The sequence below is a fragment of the Globicephala melas genome, chromosome 1 (genome assembly GCF_963455315.2).
Source record: "Globicephala melas chromosome 1, mGloMel1.2, whole genome shotgun sequence".
Taxonomy (NCBI): domain Eukaryota; kingdom Metazoa; phylum Chordata; class Mammalia; order Artiodactyla; family Delphinidae; genus Globicephala; species Globicephala melas.
The window spans coordinates 50,736,137-50,758,907 of record NC_083314.1 but is presented as its reverse complement, the minus strand read 5'-3'; the positions used below and the strand labels follow the sequence as shown (position 1 = coordinate 50,758,907).

Below are 22,771 nucleotides of genomic sequence, written 5' to 3'. Positions count from 1 at the left end.
GTTGGGAAATAAGGCCCATTACAGGAGGGAGGGGCAGAAACACATCCTGGGGTGGCATGCACAAAGAGCCTGGATAATGGGACCTAGTGGAGAGAAAACTGGGGGACCAAACAGTTTTGCTCTCTGAAAGCCTCTGACACAGAGGCCCCAAATCCATGATTCTCCTTCTCTGAGGACAGAAGAAGAGAAGGTGTGTCTGTCCTGCAGCATGTGGGGTGGATGGAAGGATTTGATGGATGTGAAATTAAGCACTGAAGTGGGTTGCCTAGAGAGGTCATGAACCCCTCTCTCTGAATGTCCCTAAAGACAAAGGGATCACCAGGAAACTGAGGCTGCACTGACTGGCCTCCTGAGGAGCACCAGTTGGGCAGTCCATCCTTGCTGTCTTTATCAGAGTTACAGGTAAGAAAGAGTCCTTTGGGGGTAAAGCATCTTAGAGGAAATCTTGATTTGCCCTTTTGCTTTATGATCTCCGGATGTAATGAACAAGGTTTAGGAGGATTCGCTGACTGCAGGCAGACCAATGTTACTGTGTAGAGAAATAAAGTGGACTCTCATTACTATCCAGCTCATTGCCCCAAGAATTATGTGTTCCATGGTCAGAAAACGACCGCCAAGCATTTTCAAATACATCCAGTGAAAGGCTGATACAACTCTTGCATTTGACTGTGTACTCCTTCTTGCAATGACGTAATGTTTTCTGCAAAGGGGCTGCCTCCCTAACTAGATTGTCTGGAGCAGATATCAAGACCAATTATTTCTCTAGGATCATCTGATACTAAGTGCTCAACAAATACACAAATGAATAATAACTAACATTATACAATAATCTGCAAGTACTCTCCCCACACATTTCCTAATTTAGTCCTCACAACAACCCTGTGAGGTATGTACTATGATAAACTCCCATTTGCCAGGTAAGGAAACATACTCTGAAAGATTAAGTGGCACACCTGATATCATACAGCCAGTTAAGGAGTTCTTTCCTTTGCTTAAATGAACTATGGAGCCTGAAAAAAGTGTCAGCCAGGGCTCTCCCGTCACACATCGCATGGATCAGTGTGCATTATAATATTTCAGGGACAGGCACACGAAGTCCAAGTTTAGTATATGATGAATAAGTGAATGGATGCGTTATACAGCGGATGCACCGTAGGGAGTCAGTGGAAAGGAGACAGTTTAAGAGAAGGAAGAATCTTTAACTCAAACTATTTATAAGGAGGGAACTCCCTGGGGGTCCAGTGGTTAAGACTTGGTGCTTTCACTGTCGTGGGCACGGTTGGATTCCTCCTCAGGGAACTAAGATTGCACAAGCCCCGCGGCAAGGCCAAAACAAAACAAAACAATTTATAGGGAGTCTACTGAGTGTCAGGCATTGGAGACCCAGACACGACTGCCCTGTCCTCATGCGCCCTACAGTCCATTGCAAAAGACAGACGTTAAGAAACTATTACAATGAATTAGTCACACTTTTATTAAATGCTACAAAATGTAGCAGGGAGCTTTGGTCTGGTCCGAAGTAAGAGCGCTCACCATGGTAAGGCTGGCCTCTTTTGGGCAAGGGGTTACACTTATATAGGCAGAAGCAGAAGCCGAGGCAAATGAAAAGGGCAAAAGGAGGACGGAAATTGCTTCTCACAAACAGAACTTGACCTAAGGGACCCCTACTTCCAGTCCCGCTGACTGGCTGCCTAGCTGCTCACGAAAACCAGGAAAGAAAAAGCTAAGGCTAGAGAGAAGTTAGAGGTCCATTTACGTAAGCGGGGCGGGGCGGCAGGAAGAAGCAGAAGAGGCGTGAGCCTGCGTCAAGAGAGTTAAGCGGACCAGCCCGGGACGCAAAAGGTTAAGGCGGGCGGTCCGGATCAGGTCCGGTAGGCCCGCCCACCGGAGGGCGGGGGTGGGGCCTCGCGGAAGAAGCTCTTGGATTGGCCGCGGGGAAGGCGTTACGCTAGGAAGGTACCAACAGTCGCGAGCCGCGGAGGCGGGGGGGTGGGTGTGGGACCGCGGGGTGAGGTGGCCAGGGAATGGCCGGGCCGGGTGTGGGCGGGAGCCGCAGTAGCGGCGGCTGGGGGCGGTGAGCGCCGCGTGGGGCTGCCCCTTCCCGGAGGTGGCGGGGGCGGCCGGGGCCGCGCCGCACCGCACCGCGCGGGCGGCCATGGAGCGAGCCTAGGGCGCCGCAGGTGAGCGGCTTGGTGGCGGGAGGGCGGGCGGGAAAGTGCAGGCCCACCCGCGGGCGGGGCGCGGTGCGTGGCGCGCGCCGGGCTGGGGCCGTCTGGGGGCGGGGCGCCTCCCTGAGGGGCCGGGCACCAGTGCCCAGAGCGGTCAACGAACGGTGGCTGCCTCAGAGACCGGCCCGGGCCGCGCGCCCCGCCTCGCTGACCCCGAGAGGGCTCCTACCGGCCGTCGTGGCTGGAGGGACGCGGCCGAGCCCGTCGCCTTCTCTGCCCGCCTGAGGCGCGGGCCTTACCTGGGGGCGCCTTGAGCCGCCCGGGATCAGTCCAGTGACCCACCCTCGCGCCCGGACGCGGTCCCCAGAGGCGACTGGCCCTGGTGCCGCCCTCGTGTCCCGCCGAGTGCCCGTTGCGGCGGCCCGGGGGGGCAGCTGTATCGCGCGCCCGCGGGCCCACTTCGTGGCCGAGAAGTGCGAGTGACTTCCAGGCCCGAGGCAGGAGGCAGGGTAACCGTGCCTAGGGGTCCGCGGTCTCCTCGGGGTCGTGCACCCCGCGCTCGCAGTCGGGCAGAACTTAAGGAAATGATACGGTTGTCCCAAGTGGGTTGCGCTTGAGATTTCATTTCCGGGTGCTGTGGTCCCGCAATTAAAAGCGAACCGAAACGTTGCCATTAATGATGAGCGTGAGCAGTTGTCAAGTTGCGTCCTTGATTGTGGGATCTGATAAGAGTTTCATTCTAATCAAGCTTCTGTTACCTGCAAGTCTCTTGGTAGGAAGAGAAGGGGTAGAAGGATGTTGGAGTGAAAGTGGAGGGGACAGGACGTGATTGGTTGTTAGGGAATTATTAGTCCTTTAAATGGCCATATCGTCAGTTGGAAGGGTGAGGAGTTTATAATTTGGGAAAACGAGGGATGCTGGGTACAGTGACTTGAGTTTAGGACCAAGTATCAGTATCATCCCCACCCAGCTAGTTTCCCTTCAGAGGTTTGATTTCTCACCTTGAAAAGAAGGAACAGGAATGTGGGTCTTTTAGCTTTTAAATTGCAGGACTTTATGTAAAACGATAACTATGATTACTGTTTACTAACTATTCCTATCCTCCTTGTGTTGTAAATTAATGCATAAATTTCATTGCGGTTGATTATTTTTTATTATTTATTTATCTGGCTGTGCCGGGTCTTAGTTGCGGCATGCGAGATCTTTTTACTTGATCTAGTTCTCTGACCGGGGGTCGAACCCAGGTCCCCTGCGTTGGGAGCGCAGTCTTAACCACTAGACCACCAGGGAAGTCCCATGGGGTTGATTATTTTAAATTGGGTTAGAGACCTCAGTGTGCTCTATGTATTGCAGTCCTGAAATTTATGCAGGACCTTTGAGCTAAGCCTTAGAGCTCTTCCACATACATTGTTATTTATCATCAAGACATGTCCTTGAGAAACTGAGATACAGGTGTTAAAGATGCTAAGTTATTTGCCTAGACTTAGAGCCAGTCTAAGGTAGATTTAAAATTGTTTTGCGTTAAATTAATAACTTGAAGTTTGTGGAGATGTTGGACTTTGGCCCCTAGAACTGTTCAGTGGAATCAATCAACAGGAGGGCCTTCCACCTTTGAAAGTGCTTGTCAAAAGAGAATTAAGAGGCATAAGCAAGCAATTCAGAGTCAGCCTCACTTACTTAAAGTGCAGTGATAGAAATGAATGGTGGTAAAAGATGATCAGGAAATCTTGGAGCTCATAGCTTTTCTTCAGTGTGACTGGTAAAAATGTGAGATTGATTTGTTCTCTTTGTTTCTCTGGAGCTAGTAGGAAAATAGCCATGATTTAGTTAAAGAATGAAAATTGGAAAGCACACACCCTGGGTTCTTTGAATAGGGAACAAACAGATCCCTGTTTCTATCATCTAATCCTTTATGTCATAGAATTTCTTTATGTTGAGTTGATAATTCCTTGACTTTTAGTCCATTCTGTTGACTTCCCTTTGTAGACTCCAGTTCTTTCACACAGCGTTAAAGCCTCTGCTTTTTTTTAAAATATTTAAGATGTATTTTTATTTTTTTGCATCTTTATTGGAGTATAATTGCTTTACAATGGTGTGTTAGTTTCTGCTTTATAACAAAGTGAATCAGTTATACATATGTTCCCATATCTCTTCCCTCTTGCGTCTCCCTCCCTCCCACCCTCCCTATCCCACCCCTCTAGGTGGTCACAAAGCACCGAGCTGGTCTCCCTGTGCTATGTGGCTGCTTCCCACTAGCTATCTATTTTACGTTTGGTAGTGTATATATGTCCATGCCACTCTCTTGCTTTGTCACAGCTTACCCTTCTCCCTTCCCATATCCTCAAGTCCATTCTCTAGTTGGTCTGTGTCTTTATTCCTGTTTTACCCCTAGGTTCTTCATGACATTTTATTTCTTAAATTCCATATATATGTGTTAGCACATGGTATTTGTCTTTCTCTTTCTGACTTACTTCACTCTGTATGACAGACTCTAGGTCCATCCACCTCATTACAAATAGCTCAATTTCGTTTCTTTTTATGGCTGAGTAATATTCCATTGTATATATGTGCCACATCTTCTTTATCCATTCATCCGATGATGAACACTTAGGTTGTTTCCATCTCCGGGCTATTGTAAATAGAGCTGCAATGAACATTTTGGCATGACTCTTTTTGAATTATGATTTTCTCAGGGTATATGCCCAGTAGTGGGATTGCTGGGTCATATGGTAATTCTATTTTTAGGTTTTTAAGGAACCTCCATACTGTTCTCCATAGTGGCTGAACCAATTCACATTCCCACCAGCAGTGCAAGAGTGTTCCCTTTTCTCCACACCCTCTCCAGCATTTATTGTTTCTAGATTTTTTGATGATGGCCATTCTGACTGGTGTAAAGCCTCTGCTTTTTGTCTTTTCTGAATTTTGAATTTCTAAATGAAATTTTCTGTTTCTTCTATTTGCAGGGCAGACTTCAGCTTCCTACACTTTGTATGACCATCATTTTAATGGTATAAACCGTGAAGCCAGATACTTCAGCTCTTGAATTGACAACTTTTTAAAATAGCAACCACAGTGGTTGTCTCTCAGTGACTGCTACAATCTCATAATAGAAACAGGAGGCTGTTCTTTGTATTCTGTGGCCATAGTTGGAAACAGTAAAAAGGAGACTGTCTTCTGAAGGTGATGTCAGGCCACTCTGGGACTAAGGGCCAGGTAGTGGTGGGGTGAGAAGCACAGTTACAATGAGGCACTACAGTTTGGTGTAGTAGTGATGATGATTGATGTACTTTTCTTTTTGCACCTAACAGTGCATAGTGCATAGTAGGTGTGCAGTAAATGTTTGGTGGTTGAATGAATAAATGGAAAACAGTATGCGGGAGGAGGAAATATTCTAGGCAGATGATAAATTGTTTAGTTCCTCTTTACAAGAAAAAAAAAGCCAAGAAATTGTGTTTCTGATTCCTGTTGAAAATAGTTCTGTTGAGATGGGTATCTGTAAAGGATGTTACTTGCTGGAGCTGCCTTGAGATCTAATTTTGTGATTGGGTGGTGTTCTAGCCACCTGCAGCCTGGGTGCAGCTTCACAGACCTGCTCCTGCACCTTTCTCTGGCTAGGCTCACCGAGCAGTTGGATTGGTAGACAATATTTTTGCACTAATAGAAGAACTAGAGCTCTTGGTATTGGCCATGCCAGTATCATTGACCCGACTGTGTCCGTCTTCTGGTCCTTCATATTGGGGGTGGGAGAGGGGAGTTATCCCTCCCCGAAATGCTCCTCATTCCACACCTGTAAATCTCTCCCACACCTGTAAATCTCTCCCTCTTTTCCTTCCTTGAGCTGCCTCTGTAACACTCAGGGAGTAATGAATTCATTGGCACAGACCTGGGGTACAGAACAGAAGACCTTACTTTGCAACTGAAACTAGCTTTTGACCAACTTATAATGTCAACATGACTGCTAGAGCCATTTAGGAGAGAATGTAATGCAAAGCTCTCACTTGTGACTTTAGTCATTCATATCCAAAATCAGAAGAGGGAAGGCCTAGCTCTGGACCTGGTGAGTTTGGGGGGTTGCATCTATTATCCCAGTATGAGATAAGAAATGAAGGCTGATGCAGAAAGGTATTGAGCTTTGGTGTGTGTTTAGCAGACTACTTTCTGGCAAGGTAACTACCCAATGGAGGGGAAGGTGTTAATTTGGGTACATTTTAAAAGGAGGTCAAGGAATATGAAATTATGAATGTGAAACACAACCAAGTACAGGATGAGACAGTGAAGTTGATCATTCCATGCTCTTAAATGCTAACTTTCTGCTTTATATAGCAGTGTGGGAATAAGATATTGGGTGCAAAAATTCTTATTTTAGCTATATTTTTGTGAAGAATTTTTTACAATGTATTATATGTTTTGTTGTCTTTTTAAGTAATATAGTGAAACCTTTATAGACTTGAGGTTATGGTTACAGACAGTAATCCTGTAGGGCTTTGAGGTGATTGAAATATGTAAGTTGTTAGTCCCCTCTGCTTTTTGAATTCTTGAATTTGCTTTCAGTAGGCAATCTGTCTCTTTCAGAGGTGAAGAAGCTGTACTTTTGCTGTTGTTAGCATCCCTGCTGCCCTTTTTAAAATTTTTGCAGCTTCTGATCTTCTGTGGAGTAGCAACCCAGATAACACTGCTTCCTGAAACTGAATGCAAAACAGCTAAATAGGCTTAGTGAGGGTCTGCCTGCCTCTTCTGTATTAGTGGATGAACTTTGTGACCGTTATTTTGGCTGCCCAAAGACCTTTTGTTCATTTCCTGTTTCTTATCCTTGGTTTAGATAGTGAATTTGCCCTCTGTATAGGTGCATTTATGTCCCTGTAGTTCCTTCTGTAGAAAAAAGAAAATGATATGGAAATACCAGTGTTTGGTTCTCGTTTCAGAAAGCATTGCCAATAACACTTGAAAATTTGGTTCCAGCCCTGTCTTGTATCATTCTTGGGCAATGTTGGACCATCTCCAATCTTCCTCTTAGCATTTCCAGATCATCTTTACTCCCAGTCCCAACCAACACCAGACACCAGCTTGGCAATAGCAGTTGCCTTGAAAGATGGAAGCAGGGTATACAGAAGGCAGCAATTTAAAATTGAGTATATAAAGTTGGTATACATATTTGACATTTCAACATTCTTACTGTACTGTATATCTGAATTCATTATGTGACTTAGTTTCCTTATGTCTGTTAAAAAAAAAAGAGGCCATCTTTAAACCAAAGAGTTGAAGAAATTCTTATAACCGTAAAGGTCCCTCTCCCGTGCTCTTCACTCCTTTTATTCAATAAGCATTTTATCCAGTACCTCTCATGTGCCCTGCACTGTGCTAGGTTACTTGGAACTACAAAGAGAGTAAAATATATCCCCTGTCCTTGAGGAACTTACAATAGGGTAGAGGAGACAGGCATGCCAAAAAATATATGTGTGTATTTATGTGTGTGTGTGCATTTATATTCATATATAACAAGGGATCGTGCCTGGAGCCACTCAGCCATAACTCAGCACAGACCTGCTTGGGGTTCCTATTTCTAAAGTGATCTGTGACCTGTCAGCTTGACAGACCCTAGAACATAAAGTTAAAAGTGTGAGGTGTCACTGTTGAATAAAGCTTACATACCTTTTCAAGAACAGTAGTGAACTGAACAATAAAGATGGAAAACATGAAAATCTGAAGTAAATGTTATATGATTTGAAATTCCATATTTCTATGCTATATAGTAATTATATTCTATATAGCCTTAAATGATTGTTAGATACCGATAATTGAGCAGTGAAATACCTGTAACTTTGGAAAGTTCATTATACCTGGCCCATTTGAAACAGACTGCAAATTCTTAGGCATTTCCTTAGAGTTTCTAGATCAGTGAACACTGCATGTGTTGGTTTTTTAGAACAAATCTCACTAGCAGTATGAGCTGAAGGTTTTTTCTTTTCATTTTTCAAGGAAGAGCATTAGAGGGTTGCCCTAAATCAAGGTTTAAATGGGACAGGTTGCAGGAATTGAATTTTTTTCAAAGAGGGAACAAATACTCCATAGCCTGTTTCAGTTTTACTCTCACACCAGGAAGAAAGGCTACTTTATGCTTCATTAATGCCTGGTGATCATTTTCGTTCCTTCCTTCACAGGGAACTGTTAGAGGATTTACCGAAAAAAAAAGTTTACATATGTGAATAAATATTTAAGTGGAAGTGAAAACTGTGAGAAATATATAACACTTGAACCAATTCAGACTATATGGAGATTTGATTTTCTGTACCTGTAACTTAGGTTACTTCAGAGCTTATCTTAAAAGCTTTAGGACCTGCAAAGCTGTCATCTTTAAAACACAGATTTAATTTTCCAAACTGAAGAATATTGTGAAGGGCATTCTATTCAGCTGTTTTTGTGAAATAGAAAAAGTTCATGCTCCCCATCTGTTTCACTTACATTGAATGTGGTAGAATTGAACTTTGTAGAGAAGAGAAACAGGTTGGTCAAATTAGTGACATAACCTCCCAGTCTTCTTTTTCACTTGGTACCCACTCTGAAGAAACCTACTTGCTTCCAGCCTTAGCTACTCCTCAAATTTAGGAAAGGATTTAGTTCAGGAATATAAGATTACTAGAACTCTTGGTAATGCAACATAGGTATCCAACCCCCAACTGTGTAACCCAGAAGACAACATAACCAATGAGGGTTATTTTCTTTGTCATTCTTTCTCCTCAGGAAGTCATCTTTGGGTTTTTGATACGGTAATAATGACCAACAAAAATTACTATATGTTGTCCAAGCACTAATTTTAGCACAGTACGCATGGTAATGACATTCATTTTTAACAATTCTGTGAGTCAGGTAATAGTGTTCTTATTTCATTTTCCATATGAGGAAACTGAGGCCCAGAGAGGTTAGCAGGCATTCAGACCCAGGCATTCTGAATCCAGAGCACATATTCTTAACCCCTCTGCTACAGAAGAGTTTATATTTAGAAAGAAGGTGAATTAAGCTGTTTCTTAAGTGGAGAATTAGCAGGGAAAGGAAAACTATGTAGATACTGATTAATGATATTACTTGTTGTTAGATTTTGTCTTAGTTGAAGACTCCCAATTGAACGTGAAAAAGAACAGTATTACGCTGTTGTGGGCAGTGGTGGCAGTGCAGGAGTAGGCTGGTTTTCTGAGGATAATAGGGATTTATTCATGTAATAAAAACTGGATGCCATTTGGTATTAGAGGTTTTGACTTCCTAGCTAGAAACACACAATGATAAGTGGAGAGATTTCTGAATGCTCTTTATTTTACTTACAATAATTGTCACTAACCATCAGGAGAGACTGCATTTATTTCTAGGGGGCAGCTAGTAAGAATGTAGCACAGTGCTCTAATGTCACCACCAATTAACAAAAGGGCAGTATATCAGACTTACCCCAAGGTGAAAGTATGTGTGTTTTTAATTTTTGTTGTTGTACTAAAGGGTTGTAATTTTGGCTGAAGTTTAAAGTTAGGCTTTATAAACTGGATGTGTATAGTTGTGTGAGTTTGTGAGTGTGTAAGGTTAGCCTTGATTGCTCTAAAGTATGTAAAGGGACTTTAGTAAATGATCCATTTGAGATTCTGTTTTTTTCTTGTGTTACCTTTAAGAGACCTTAATTATTTATTAATCCAATCTTTATTTGTATTAATGGTTAATTTAATGTCTCCCAAATAGTTGATATGGACAGAATAGATGTGAGAATGCTGGGTTTTTACAAATTACCCCCAAATGTAGTGGCTTAAGACTAAATGATTTGTTGTTTCTCATGACTGTATAGATCACCTGTGCCCAGCTGACTGGTTCTTCTGCCCAAATGATATAGGCTGGAGTCAGATGGGTGGCTGTATTTAGCTGGGGCCTCAGTTGGAACTGGAATGCCCTTAATGGCTTCACTTCTGTGTCTGGCACTTAGCTGGAGTGGCCAGAATAACTAGGGGCTGGCCAGGTCTCCCATCATTCAGTAGTCTAGCCTGAGCTGCTTTACATAGTAGCTTGGCCCCAAATGGAAGCTGCTAGGTCTTTTAAGACACCTAGCACACAGCCACTTCCACAGCATTCTGTTGATCAAAGCAAGTTACAAAGCTAGCCCAGATTCAGGGGAAGGAAAAATAGATTCCACCTCCTGATGGGAGGAATTGTTGGTGTCTGTCTTTGTAGACAGTCAACCAAAAACTCTTAATTAAATTCAGGTCTTACTTTTTATACTAACCAAACCTTCAGAGGTTTGCTGAGACCAACAGTGACCAAAGAAGAAGTTTGTAAAAGTGTCCTTGTAATTTCTACTCAGGATCAAGGGTGAGGAGATTGTGTGAGTAAACATGATAAGATATTTTACTAGTTATATAATAAATCCTACCCCCTTCACTATCTCCTTTGTTAATAGCCCTCTGCATGAAATGTTCATACAGAATGTTTTCTTCCGGTATTTGACACTCACAAAGCACGTTACATTCCCTTCATGTGGTAAGAACTTGATTTGACCGCTGAATTGGAAGCACAAAAAAAGAGTATTACTGAAGGCTTCACTTTAGTTGCTATGAGCAGAAGTTGGGATTTCTTCTCCGTGACCTTCGGAGAAGTAGCGTGAGGTTGTCACTTGATCAGAGGGCGATTCAATGTGGCACTGCTACTGATAAGGCTTGGAACCTCACTGGTGGCTTGTGGGAGCCCTTGGTATTATAGTAAGTGTTGGGGTGCGGTCTTTGCATGTTCCTCAGCAGCCACATATATTGAATTTTATCAGCTGATGACTAACAGATCTCTGCACTGATGTGTATTTCTGTATGTGTTCCTCCAGACATCAGCCAGATTCTTGAACAGAGGATTCTAGTCTTTATCTAAGACTTCTCCTTTTTCTATGTGAACCTATTTCTCCCAAAACAATTTTTAGTCATAAGTTTATCCTTATGAAACGCTTATCAAATGTGTAGGATAGTGTGTGTGTGTGAGAGAGAGAGAGAAAGAGAGAGAGAGAGACAGGAATGAAATGTTAGCTTCCATATCAAGCCTCATTTCACTGATGGAGCTGAGAGTGGAACCAGGGTTCAGTACGAAAATTCCTTAATAAGCTTCTACCTTCCAGAACTCCAGTCTTGGAATTTATACCAGCTTTTAGTGTGAAGACTTACACACTTGCCTTTTTATATTTAACATTTTTTGAGTTATGTTGTTACCTTGAGACTGTTCTTTGAGGTAGGCTCTGTTTCACATAACCGAAACATTAAAATAAATGACCATAATATAACTGGACAATGTTACACTGTTGGAGGCATTTATACAGGAGGTGAGGGCATGAAATATAGCAGGCAGGCTCCTGGGAATGCAGGAGAAGTTTTCATGAATAACTTGGGATATACCCAGTGATCTTGCTTTCATTTTCTTAGTATCTGAAAGGGGGGATCCTCTTAGAAACCCAGTTTGCAGAGCGTGCATAGTATGCTGTTATCTCAAGTAAGAAAAGAAGATAATACAGCATGGAAACTGTCTTGGGTACCCTCCCCTCTCAAGCATACAGGAGAGAAGGGGATCAATTGTAAAGAGTAAAAGAGTCTGCCATTATTAGAGGATGGAATTATTCTGTATCGTGCATCTAATACATTTTTCTGGAATAGGAGTCTTGCAAACTCATAGAGTTTTTGTAAAAATTCCGCTAAAACCTCTACATTGTCGATTTCTTGAAGATCATTGTGCTTGCCCTGTAGGCTGAAGGAGTAGCAGCTTTCCAGCTAAAGGAAAACCTCTTTCTGAACTGTCAGTACTTAGAAAAAGAGACTGTACTCTGAAACCACCAACTAAATTGAGTAGAGTGTTGGTAGAGAAGTAGATTCCCAAAAACAGGAGAGCTAATTAAGGACAGCCAACATTAAGGTGCCAGTTAATACACACTCATTTGATACCGAATACCGAGGAAAATAACAGCAGAGTCCTAAGATACTTGCATAGCCTCATTTGCAGTAGTTTGTTCAGTTTAGGTGAATAATGCAGGTACCCTTACTATGCTACGTACTGCAGGGAGTGCAAAGGTAGTTAAGACCACTAAGGAGCCAGGATTCTGAGAGGGGGATTGAGAACGACATACAAGAAGACACTGGATAAGGCAGAATGTAGTTAAGTACTGGTCTAAAGGTGAGAGAGGTTAGTTACTATAGTGTGAGGAGAGACCAGAAATGGCTTTGGAGATGGCCTTTGAAAGCTTAATTAGGCTTTAAGCAGAAGATGGGAAGAAAAGATAAGAGCTAGAGGAATTTTGAGAGAGTTCCAGTGAGGAGTGACTTAGGGGACCATGTTTGTGGTGGAAGCTGACAAGTGATGAGTGAAGAGAATGAGAGTGATGCCTAGCAATGTAGATTGGCCAAAGTCATTTAGGGTAGGGCTTTAATGCCTTGCTAAGGGATTTATAGAACTCAGAAATGGTGTGTGATTAGAAATATGATTTTGCTGCATTATCTAGTCTGGATTGGAGAACCTGGAGGCCCAGAGGCAGTTCTTTCAGGGATCCAGTAGAAGGTGCTGGGCACTAAATGAAGTTGATGGCTGTGGGCATGACGGGCAGTTGTAGAGAACAGTGTCAAATTGCAGTCTTTCTTGTTCTACCAGGTTGTGGTGACTAATCACAAACAAGAAAACTTGTTCAGCCCCTTCGTTAAACCTGCCCTCACTACTAATCTGCAGAAGTAAATAGTGAAGTGAGGTAACAGTTGAACTCTTCAGTTCACTTAATAGAAATTTCTGTCCTAGTTGAGTGGATGAATTATCTGCAGCCCTGAACTGATGAATGTGCTCTTCTGAGACCCATCAGAAGGTAATGAGGTTTCAAAATTGAAAAGCATACAGACTCACTTTGTTTTGTTTGAATTTTGGAGCTACTAGAACTTCCTATTGCATTGGTGATTTAAAGAAAAAACAAAAAGCCCTCACTCTCCCTAACCTTTGTGCTAAATGTTTAGATATAATTTGTTTATATAGCATAAGGGAGGAATTTCTTCATTCTAAATGAAATGAGCAGCATCATTAGAAGTTCCCGAGTTAACCAGACTTTAGTCCCAAGGAGGGTTTTATAGGAAGTGAAAGGCTGTTCATCTGACCCCTTTGTGCCAGAATTGTACCTCAGCAGGAGGTAGTTGCAGCTGGAGGTGCTGAGGAAATGATTGCTGACCCAGGGAGATTTCCATGCTACCTTTTACCACTGCAGCCAGAGATGTGTACTGCTGAACAAATAATTGAAGAAGTTGTGTGGTTTAGGTCATGTTGGAACTAGCAAAAATCTCTGAAATCTGCTCTACTAGCATTGCTGTTATCAGTAATCACAGGGAATTGTTTTACTGAGTTTCACACCAAACTTGATACCATCACAATTACATTTTGGATGTACTTGAGTTGTCTGTGTTTCAGCTAATAGCGTTATGTACTCCCTGGGAGATGATGATGCAACAAATCAGGTGGCTGGAGATAATTAGAATTTGAATGTGACTCTGGCTTTCCCATCTTTATGAAAATGAATGGGAAGAGAGGTTAATCACCACGAATAAACTGCATGTCAGCAAGCTCTGAGCAAGGTGCTGCCCTTAGAGCACACTGTTGCTCTAGTAGACTGTTTTTGGATGTGTTTCCAGCTGATACTAGGGGAGCAGTCTCCAGTTTGGGTGGGAGTGTCTCAGCCTGAATCGTTTGTCCTATCTTTTGTATTGGTTTTATTTCTTCAATTAATGGTTTGAGTTGTTAAATGAATTGGAGAGTGAAGCAACACCCTGTTATCTTCTTGTCATCTTTGTCTTAGCCCAGTGCGTGCTGCCTGTAGGCATGTAGCAAAGTGAGCTTGTGCATGTTTTTAAATGGCCCTGTGGAGTGGAAAGCAACCTGTCAGCATGCAAATGAGGCTGAATTGTATGTTCTTGACACCCTTGCAAAAATCTTGTATTTGGAATCTTTTAGCTTCAGAATTGACCAGAGGGTGTTGTGCCCCACACTGGAAGCAGCACTTCTTTATGTCTGTGGCATCAGTATCTTTGTTATGTGCCTGACCAGTCCAGATTTCATGGTGTTGCTCTAGTACCAGGTTTCATTAGTTTTCTGGTCATGTTCTACTAATAGCCAGATGGTATAGCGATATGTTTTTCCTTTACTTAAATTATCCAGATTTGATTATCCATATTTTACAGGGTTTTTAATTTTGAAAAATAATTAGTAGAAGACTGATTAAGTAGAGATATATATCTGGGTGTTTGTTGTATTTAAATACATGAATAGCAGATATGACATGTCCAGGATTGCTAGGTATTTGAATTTGGAGAGGGAGTTATTACTCTCCTCTGTACCCTCTTTGGCATTTTTAGGAGTTCCTGTGTTATAACGTGTTATAAAACTTATATTTGGAGGAGATAACTGAAAAGTTACCAAATACTGGTGGTTTTGGATATTCAAAAGTCCTTTATGGATTTTGAAAGGTAAAAATGAAAGTTAAGGAGTTATGCATATCTCAATGTTTTACTTTTTTGTGCTTTTTCCTATTGTTTTGGTTTCTAGGAATTGGTAGCCATCCAAATGGCTCCTAGATGGCTCTGCACCCTATTAAAACGGTAGTATTTGCTTTTAAATTTTCAATGTACCCGGTTCTTAACTATTAGGTCCTTCCTTGGACCAGTTCATTTTAAATTATTGGGTCTTCTCGGGCATAGGATTAGCAAGGCTAAAATGGTGAGTAATATATTTGAGGCTTGCAAAAGATTCAGGGATGGAAGGACAGAATTCTGATTGAATTGTGCTTTATACTTGGGCTTGCAGGAATTGTGGGAGGCACCTCAGTGAAGAAATGGACCAGTGTGTATAATCATGGAATCTCCTTGCTGACAATCACCACCTGCTCTCCTTGATAAGTGAGAGAGAGTAGTCAGGGGAGAAGGAAAAGAGGTCACCATGAAGCTAAAGCAGCGAGTCGTGCTGTTAGCAATTCTCCTTGTCATCTTTATCTTCACCAAAGTTTTCCTGATTGACAACTTAGATACATCAGCTGCCAACCGGGAGGACCAGAGGGCCTTTCACCGAATGATGGCTGGCTTGCGGGTAGAGCTGGTGTCCAAGCTGGAACACACCTTGCAGTCTCCCTGGGAGATTGCAGCCCAGTGGGTGGTTCCCCGGGAAGTGTACCCTGAAGAGACACCAGAGCTGGGGGCAATCATGCATGCCATGGCCACCAAGAAAATCATTAAAGCTGATGTAGGTTATAAAGGGACACAACTGAAAGCCTTACTGATACTTGAAGGAGGACAGAAAGTTGTCTTCAAACCTAAGCGGTAAGTCTTCATCTTGAAGTTATCTGTGCTGTTTAGTTGTAACTTGGGATTTATATGAGTGCTCATCTCCCTCTCTTGGTATTCTCTTCAGTAAAATGGGAAGGAGAGACTAGAAGATCTCTGAAGTCTCTTCTAGCTCTTAATGTTCCATGATTCTTTGAGTAAGGGAAATTTATAGGAATATGTTTTGGTTCAATATTAGACTGCACATTTTACAGTTAGAGCTATCCTTGATTCTGAAATTTGTCAAGTATCTACTATGTGCCAGATGTTAGAGATACAAAATGAATTGGTTAGGAAATAAGCAACTTGTCACCATAAGTGTACAATTAAAGACTGGGCAACCACATGTCAGGGATGCTGTGGAGTAGGAGTTCCCCAGAGTTGGAGTAGGTTTTGGATGGGTGACTTAAGTCCTTTTTAGCACTAAAGCTGTGATTCTTTCACTTGAGCTTTGGTTTTGTTTTAATTAATAGGCTTTATTTTATTTTTTAAGCAATTTTAGGTTTACAGAAAAATCAAGGGGAGAGTACAGAAAGTTCCTATATATCCCCTCCCCTCTCTTCCCCAGTCTCTCCAATTATTAACATCTTCCATCAAATTAGTACATTTGTTACAGTTGATGAGCCAATATTAATTTATTAACTGAAGTCCATAATTTACATTAAGTTCACTCTTTGTGCTGTACATTCTGTGATAGTTTCAATAAACTTATAATAAGTATTCACCATTACAGTATCATACAGAATAGCTTCCCTGTCCTCAGCGTCCCCTGTGTTCTATCTATTCATCCTTCCCTTCCTCCCCCTGAACCCCTGGCAACCCCTAATCTTTTTACTGTCTCCATGGTTTTGCCTTTTCCAGAATGCCATATAGTTGGAATCATACCTTTTGTAAGCTTTTCAGGTTGGCTTCTCTCTGTGTCTTAAGGTTCCTGCATGTCTTTTTGTGGCTTGATAGCTTTTTTTTTTCTTTTTCTTTTTTTCTAAATAATATTCCATTGTATAGCTGTACCACAGTTTGTTTATCCATTCACCTACTCAAGTTTTGGCAGTTATGAATAAAGCTGCTATAAACATTCATGTGCAGGATTTGTGTAGATGTAAGTTCATAGTTCATTTGGGTAAATACCAAGGAGCACAATTGCTGGATCATATGGTAAGAGTATGTTTCATTTTGTAGGAAACTGCCAGTCTGTCTTCCAAAGCAGCTGTACCGTTTTACATTCCCATCAGCGAATGAGAGTTCTTGTTATTCCACATCCTCAACAGCATTTGGTGTTGTCAGTGTTTTGGATTTTGGTCATTCTAATATGTGTGTAGTGATATCTCATTGTTGTTTCTTTTACCTGTTTTAAGCAGAGAACTGGGCCATTTTAGTTGCCTCAGTCCAAATTTGAACTAGAGAGGGCTAGATCATATGTTGTTAGACAGTGATCCCTTTGGATTTTTTTAAGGATCTACAGAGATAATTCGTGTGGCCATTCTATAGTATAATTAGTTTTTTTAAAGTTTTCTGTTTGTATATGAATTTGAAATAGGTTAACATGATGGTGATTTATATTCTTTTGACAGGTATTAGTTACTAGTGGATTTTCTCAAAATTTGTAATGTCGAAAATTTTCTGTGTACTAAACATTTTTTTCATTCCTCAGTAGAGCTTTTGAGAAAATTGTAACACATAACTTTGGGTCTCTTGCTGGAGTGGGAGAAGAAATATGGGGTGAAGGGGTGCAAAAACCAACTGTGACCAGAGTAGTTGGCTTAGCTCCCTTCATGGCTCAAATATCAGTAGATAATAGGCAAGCAGAGAGCTAATATTATTGGAATTCCAGAAATGGAAGGGATCTGCATTTGCCTGGAACTGGGCAGTATGGTGTGTGGAAGATGTGGAAATTAGGAAAGTTTTAAAATGCAGTAGACTTTTGGAGAATAGAAAGTCTGATTGGCAGGTAATGAGGAAAAAGCATAGTTATGTGGGACTTGGATCTAATTTCTGTTGCATGCACACCATTTGCCAGGCATTACACTAAGTACTTTTGTATCTGTTAATGCTTTTAACCTTTGTCACAACTGTGGGCAGTTACAGTTCTTATTTCCAGAGTAAGAAACTGAGACTTAGAAAGAATAACTTGAGAAAGAATAACTTGACAAGATCACCCTGCAGTAACTAATGGAGATGTCAGAGTGTGAGCAGCTTGTGTTCTGCCACACACGTGTGATTCTCTTAAATTTGTTTGCCTTCCTGTAAGAGAGATGACATGGATCACCCATCATCAAAAATTTGCTACTTTCCTTTTGAAATATGATCTTTGACCTCTTGATTTGTAGCCTGAGAGATCGCAGCATAAGCAGAGTGATGGAAAGAAGACAGACTAAAAACAGAAATTAAATTCATGTAAAAAGAGATGAGTTGCAGGCATTTTGTGTTTAAATAAAAGGATACCCTCTCCACACCCACTATTTGTACACTAAGAATTGAAGGTGAGATGGGACAGCAGGAAGTGTTAGAAGGCAGATATTACTGATGGTGTGCAACATTAGTATTAGTCCAGGTGCTTTGCATATAGGACTGGGGTATTCAGACAAAGCATAACTGGAGGGAGGAAGAGGCCAGACTGGTGACTAGTGGACGTGGCAGCAGATAAATGCATACGCTAACCTTAGTCACTGTTGCTTTATCTCATATCTCTTACTACCACTGAAGCCTTCCCATTACTTTCCTCTTCCAGACCATCCTGAAATCCACTTTCATTCTTCTCCCAAATACCCATATAATCACTGTGCTCCCCAACTTTAAAACGTCTAGGGATTCCCATTGCTCACCAGACAAAACCCAGCCTGCACAGCCTAGTGGCCAGCCCCTCACAGCCTGGTCCTCCTCTCTACACCCAGCTCTTTATTCTTGTCAGTGCGGCCCCTTCCTCCCCCATCACCTTCTGAAGAGCCCTTGTCTATGCCCAGCTCCAGAGATGCTCCTGCCCCACCTCCCGCAAGCTGTCGGGCACCTGCAGTAGGTGATAGCACTCTAGTCACTGCACACACTGACCTGGGCTGATTACACCTGGCACTCTCCCGGGGTGGGGAAAGTGGGTGCACATTTAAGTGCTTGTAGAAATTGACTCCAGCCCCCAAACACCCAGCAAATTGCTATTCTGACGCTGCGGGCCTCTGAGGCTATTTAGTCCTAGTGTAAGTGCAAATTAATGTTCTTGGTCACATTCTGATGTCCTTCACCAGAAGGATAGGAGTGATTTATTGGCAGTTACTGTATGAATTTTGCTGCTCTGTCAGTGACTTAAGATGGATTGCTTTGTTGAGAGGAGGATCTAAGACCTTTCTGCTAAGTCGAGACGTGCACCTTTCTTTAACAGCCACTTGTGGTTCAGCATTTCTGGAGCCTGGTTGTCCATGTCCTCCTGCCAGAGATGGAAGATTTGTATAGTACATGAAATATATAGGAATACAGTGATGCCTTTATTTGCACATTTTTCCTTACTACATTATTATAAAAGTGATTTTTTTCAGTATATTTGGTTGGCCAAAACGTTAATGGGGCTTTAAGTAAAAAAAGACATTTTTCACTTTCACGAAGATCTTTATTGAACAACGTGTTCACTAACTGAATGAACCTTTTGGCCAACCCAATAGCTGTATCCTTTCTGGAACTAAATTGATTTTCACAGGGAAAAACTGCAGTTATGGTGGGAAAGGAACAAGACGGCAAGGGCCTGGGGGTGGGTAGAAGTCAATGACTGATCTTAGGAAGTGCTGAAAGGGACCTTGGAGAGCAACTAGTCCAACTACTCATTTTACAGCTGGGGAAAATGAAATCCAGGGTTCTGACTTTCCTTCTTTCTCATAACCAAAGCATGAACTAAGGATTCAGACCTTCGGACTCCAATGCAGTTCTTTCATTTTGATTTTTCTTCCTTTCCCTTTTCCTTCCCTCCCTGTTTCTCCAGCCTACTCCCAAAGTTCCCGGATTTTTCTAGGGTTTTACATTTCACTCCAAGCAGCCTTTCTATATACTGGAAAGTTCTCTAATGTTTCACTGAAAGGAGTGGACAGCACAGCACCACAAATCTTCCTGTGGCTCCTCTGGAGTCCTGAGAAATAAGGTATTCAAGGACTGTCGCCCAGCTTTATGGACAGCCTGCAGCTGTAGTGGAGAGAGAAGTGCTTGAATAGTGTCAGCTTTTGCTGCAGTCCTGTTTAAAAACTGAGACTTTTAATTTGGAGGTAACAGGTGTAATCCTTGGCAGCCTAAATGATGCTTTGACACTAGAAACAAAAAAATACGTTTGAGTATATTGACCATGCTAGGAAGAAACTGGTGTCCAACCAGGTGTTTTTGCGTGTCTGTCTTCTAACATAAATGTTTCATCACTTTGATTTGAAAATGTGTTTGGTGGACATGGTTTTACTTTGTACTCTGTGGTCATTTATGTTGAAGGTCACTGCCTTGTACAGTACTGTTTCCAAATTCCCCATGGCCTTTTCAGCATTGGAGATCCAAGTGTCCTTAGTGGAGTGCCTCCTCTTCACGTCATTCTCAACTTATTTCTGTCTTGTAAAGCCTGATAGGTCTCCTTTTGATTGAGGAAATGCAAGTGAACAGTAGAGGTCATAGGTGAATTGCATCTAGTTCTTCCCATTAACAGGGAAGGCAAATGTACCTTTGCCTCCTTGTTAACAAAAACAGAGGCATATCCGGACCATTTTTTTCCCCATGAAATTTAAACTTCTCTAATAAGCCTTGCCATAGCCATTCTGGTAAGCCTTGCCATATTTTCCTTTTACTTCAGCTTAGTCTAATAAACATTTCAGTAGACATTTATTAAGCATGAACTATAGGCTTAACACTGTGCTGAAGATACAAAGATGGTCCTCACCTTCCAGAAAAGTACCTTATAGTTTTACTTAAGCTACATTGAAAGTCTTTTAGAGGGGTAAAAATAACATCTGTGTTTTATTCATAGAATGATAGCAGAGGTAGATGTATAATTCTAGTTTTCTTCTCCACTTCATCTTCACCACATCAACCAGTGATCTATGCTGATCCATGACTGTTCTCAGGATTGACAGAGAAGTTTTCTAGAGCAAAATCAGGCTTGCAGATTTCTATTCTGCCTCTTGTGCTGTCGCCTCTGGTACTGATGTAATTCATGTCTGCATCTGTGCTTCCCGTTCACTCTGCAGGTATAACCGAGACTATGTGGTAGAAGGGGAACCTTATGCTGGTTATGATAGACACAATGCAGAGGTAGCAGCCTTTCATTTGGACAGGTATGTGTAATCACAGTGGGTTACATTCGTTTTGTTTCCTTTTAGAAATATCTTGGAGAGGACTTGTGGACGCCTTTCAAAGGAATGTAATAAAAAAACGAAATCTAATAACTTTAACTTGTTACCTACTTTAGATAACTGATTAATTCCATTAAATTTGTATGAGTTCCTCATTATTTGGGTGGTACTAGGAATACCAAAGTAAATGTCTTAACTCCAGGCTTTTTTAGGTCATTTCATTCTGTTATGCCCTCTCTCATTAGCATGAGTGAAGATGTTCTTGGTAAATAAAATGGCAGAAAGAAAACCAGAGTTTGAATTCAAGTCCCTAAATTGAACTGGTCATTAATTGGGCCTGGCAGTCCTGATTTTTGTTTTGTTTTAAATAATACTCACTTATCCTCATATGCTAGAAACATATAGCATGACATATATGTGAATTTTATTGTCCTTCATACAAAATATGCACAGCTTCAATAACCAGGATAATTCTAAGAGGAAAATAGATGTGAATTCTAAATGTATAAGTTAACTAGGAAAATTAATACTTTTTTAGCAAGTTACTAGTCAGGATCCTTGTAACTGAATTGTCTAGTATCCCAGTTGCTCCTCTGATCAGCTCTTTAATCAGGGCATATTGGTAGACTTTAAAAGAAATTATTGACAATATTTTTTAAATGAATCTATAAGGAAACCAGAAGAAAATAAAGGTGAATTTTTGTCTTTTTTCTGGATTAGGAAGGATTTTCTAAGCATGAAAGCAATAATTTAAAAATCACAAAGAAAAACTCAATAGATTCAACTAAATTAAAAAAAATTAACTCATATGTCAAGGAACATCAAACAAAATTTAAAAGCAAACAAACTTAGGAGGAAAATACTTGAATCTAATATAATCTAAGCATTAATAGCCTTAATATATAAATGTTTAGAAAATCTTACACATTCTCTAAAACGCTAGTAGAAAATGGTCTAAGAACACGGTTGAATAGAAATTATTGATTGCTAATAAATATGACAGAGGGAGTTCATCTTCACCAGTAATAAAATAAAATCCAGGGAATTCCCTTGTGGTCCAGTGGTTAGGACTCTGCACTTTCACTGCTGTGGGCCAGGGTTCAATCCCTGGTCAGGGAACTAAGATCCCACAAGCCGTGCAGCGAGGCCAAAAAAAAAAAAAAAAAAAATCCAGTTGAAACAATGGGATACTATTTTCTCCTACTGAAAATGGCAAAGATTAGAAAAAAGATAATACTTTATTGGCAGGAATACATTGACATTCGTATACTGCTTGTGTCATTGTTAATTGGTTCAGTCATTCTTTTAAGAACTCCTGTATTATGTATCAAAAACCTTAATGTTCATACCCTTTGAATGAGTAACTACCTTTTTATGCAAGCATCCCAGATATTTCTAGGAAGTACCCTAGAGAATCAGAAATTCAAAGATACGTACACCAAGATCTTAGCTAGTAGCATTTTCAGTAGTGAAAATATGGAAGCAATCTAAATATCTAATGAAAGGGAAGAATTAAATAAATGTTTGTTCACAACCATGAATTTTCACTGCCTCTTCTAAGGCCTAGTGGGAAAGAGTTGGATAAATCCTACTCATCACTTAATTGCACATTAGAATCAGTCTTTCCAAGACCTTGTTTGTTTCCTTATTTTCTTCATCCCTAAACCCCTTCCTGTTTCTCTGTTGATGGACACCAGCAGTTCATGAAGATCTTTTTCCCATATCCATACCAATATTTTATATTATCCAACATACTAATTTTAGTTAATCTAATATATGTAAAGTGGTATCTCATTGTTATTTTATATTCCCCCAATTATGGGTAGAGATTAGTACCTCCTTTTCACAGCACAACACCTGTTTGTTAGCTTAGAGTGAAGTGGTCTTTGTATGGAAATTACTTTTGATGTTAATTAAATATAATCATGTTTCTATTTATTTATTTATTTTTGTGGCCTCGCCACAC

At 41.2% G+C, this 22,771-nt stretch overlaps 1 protein-coding gene across 5 annotated transcripts in view; it reads left to right on the top strand.

Moving 5' to 3' along the window:
• The first annotated feature begins 1,836 nt into the window (after positions 1–1,836).
• FAM20B (FAM20B glycosaminoglycan xylosylkinase) overlaps positions 1,837–22,771 on the top strand; it is a 41,930-nt gene continuing 20,995 nt past the window's right edge. For 2 of the 5 annotated variants that reach the window (XR_011376788.1, XM_030875351.2), the window contains exons 1-3: positions 2,044–2,180; positions 14,991–15,499; positions 20,701–20,787. Coding sequence is in view for 4 of the 5 variants with exons in the window: in XM_030875351.2 (XP_030731211.1) it covers positions 15,123–15,499; positions 20,701–20,787 (464 nt within the window). In the remaining variant the exon portion in view is untranslated. Of the gene's footprint in view, positions 1,957–2,043; positions 2,181–5,180; positions 5,349–12,806; positions 13,012–14,990; positions 15,500–20,700; positions 20,788–22,771 lie in introns of those variants that run through there. The other 3 variants (XM_060295846.2, XM_060295862.1, XM_060295855.2) reach the window with 3 other exon arrangements.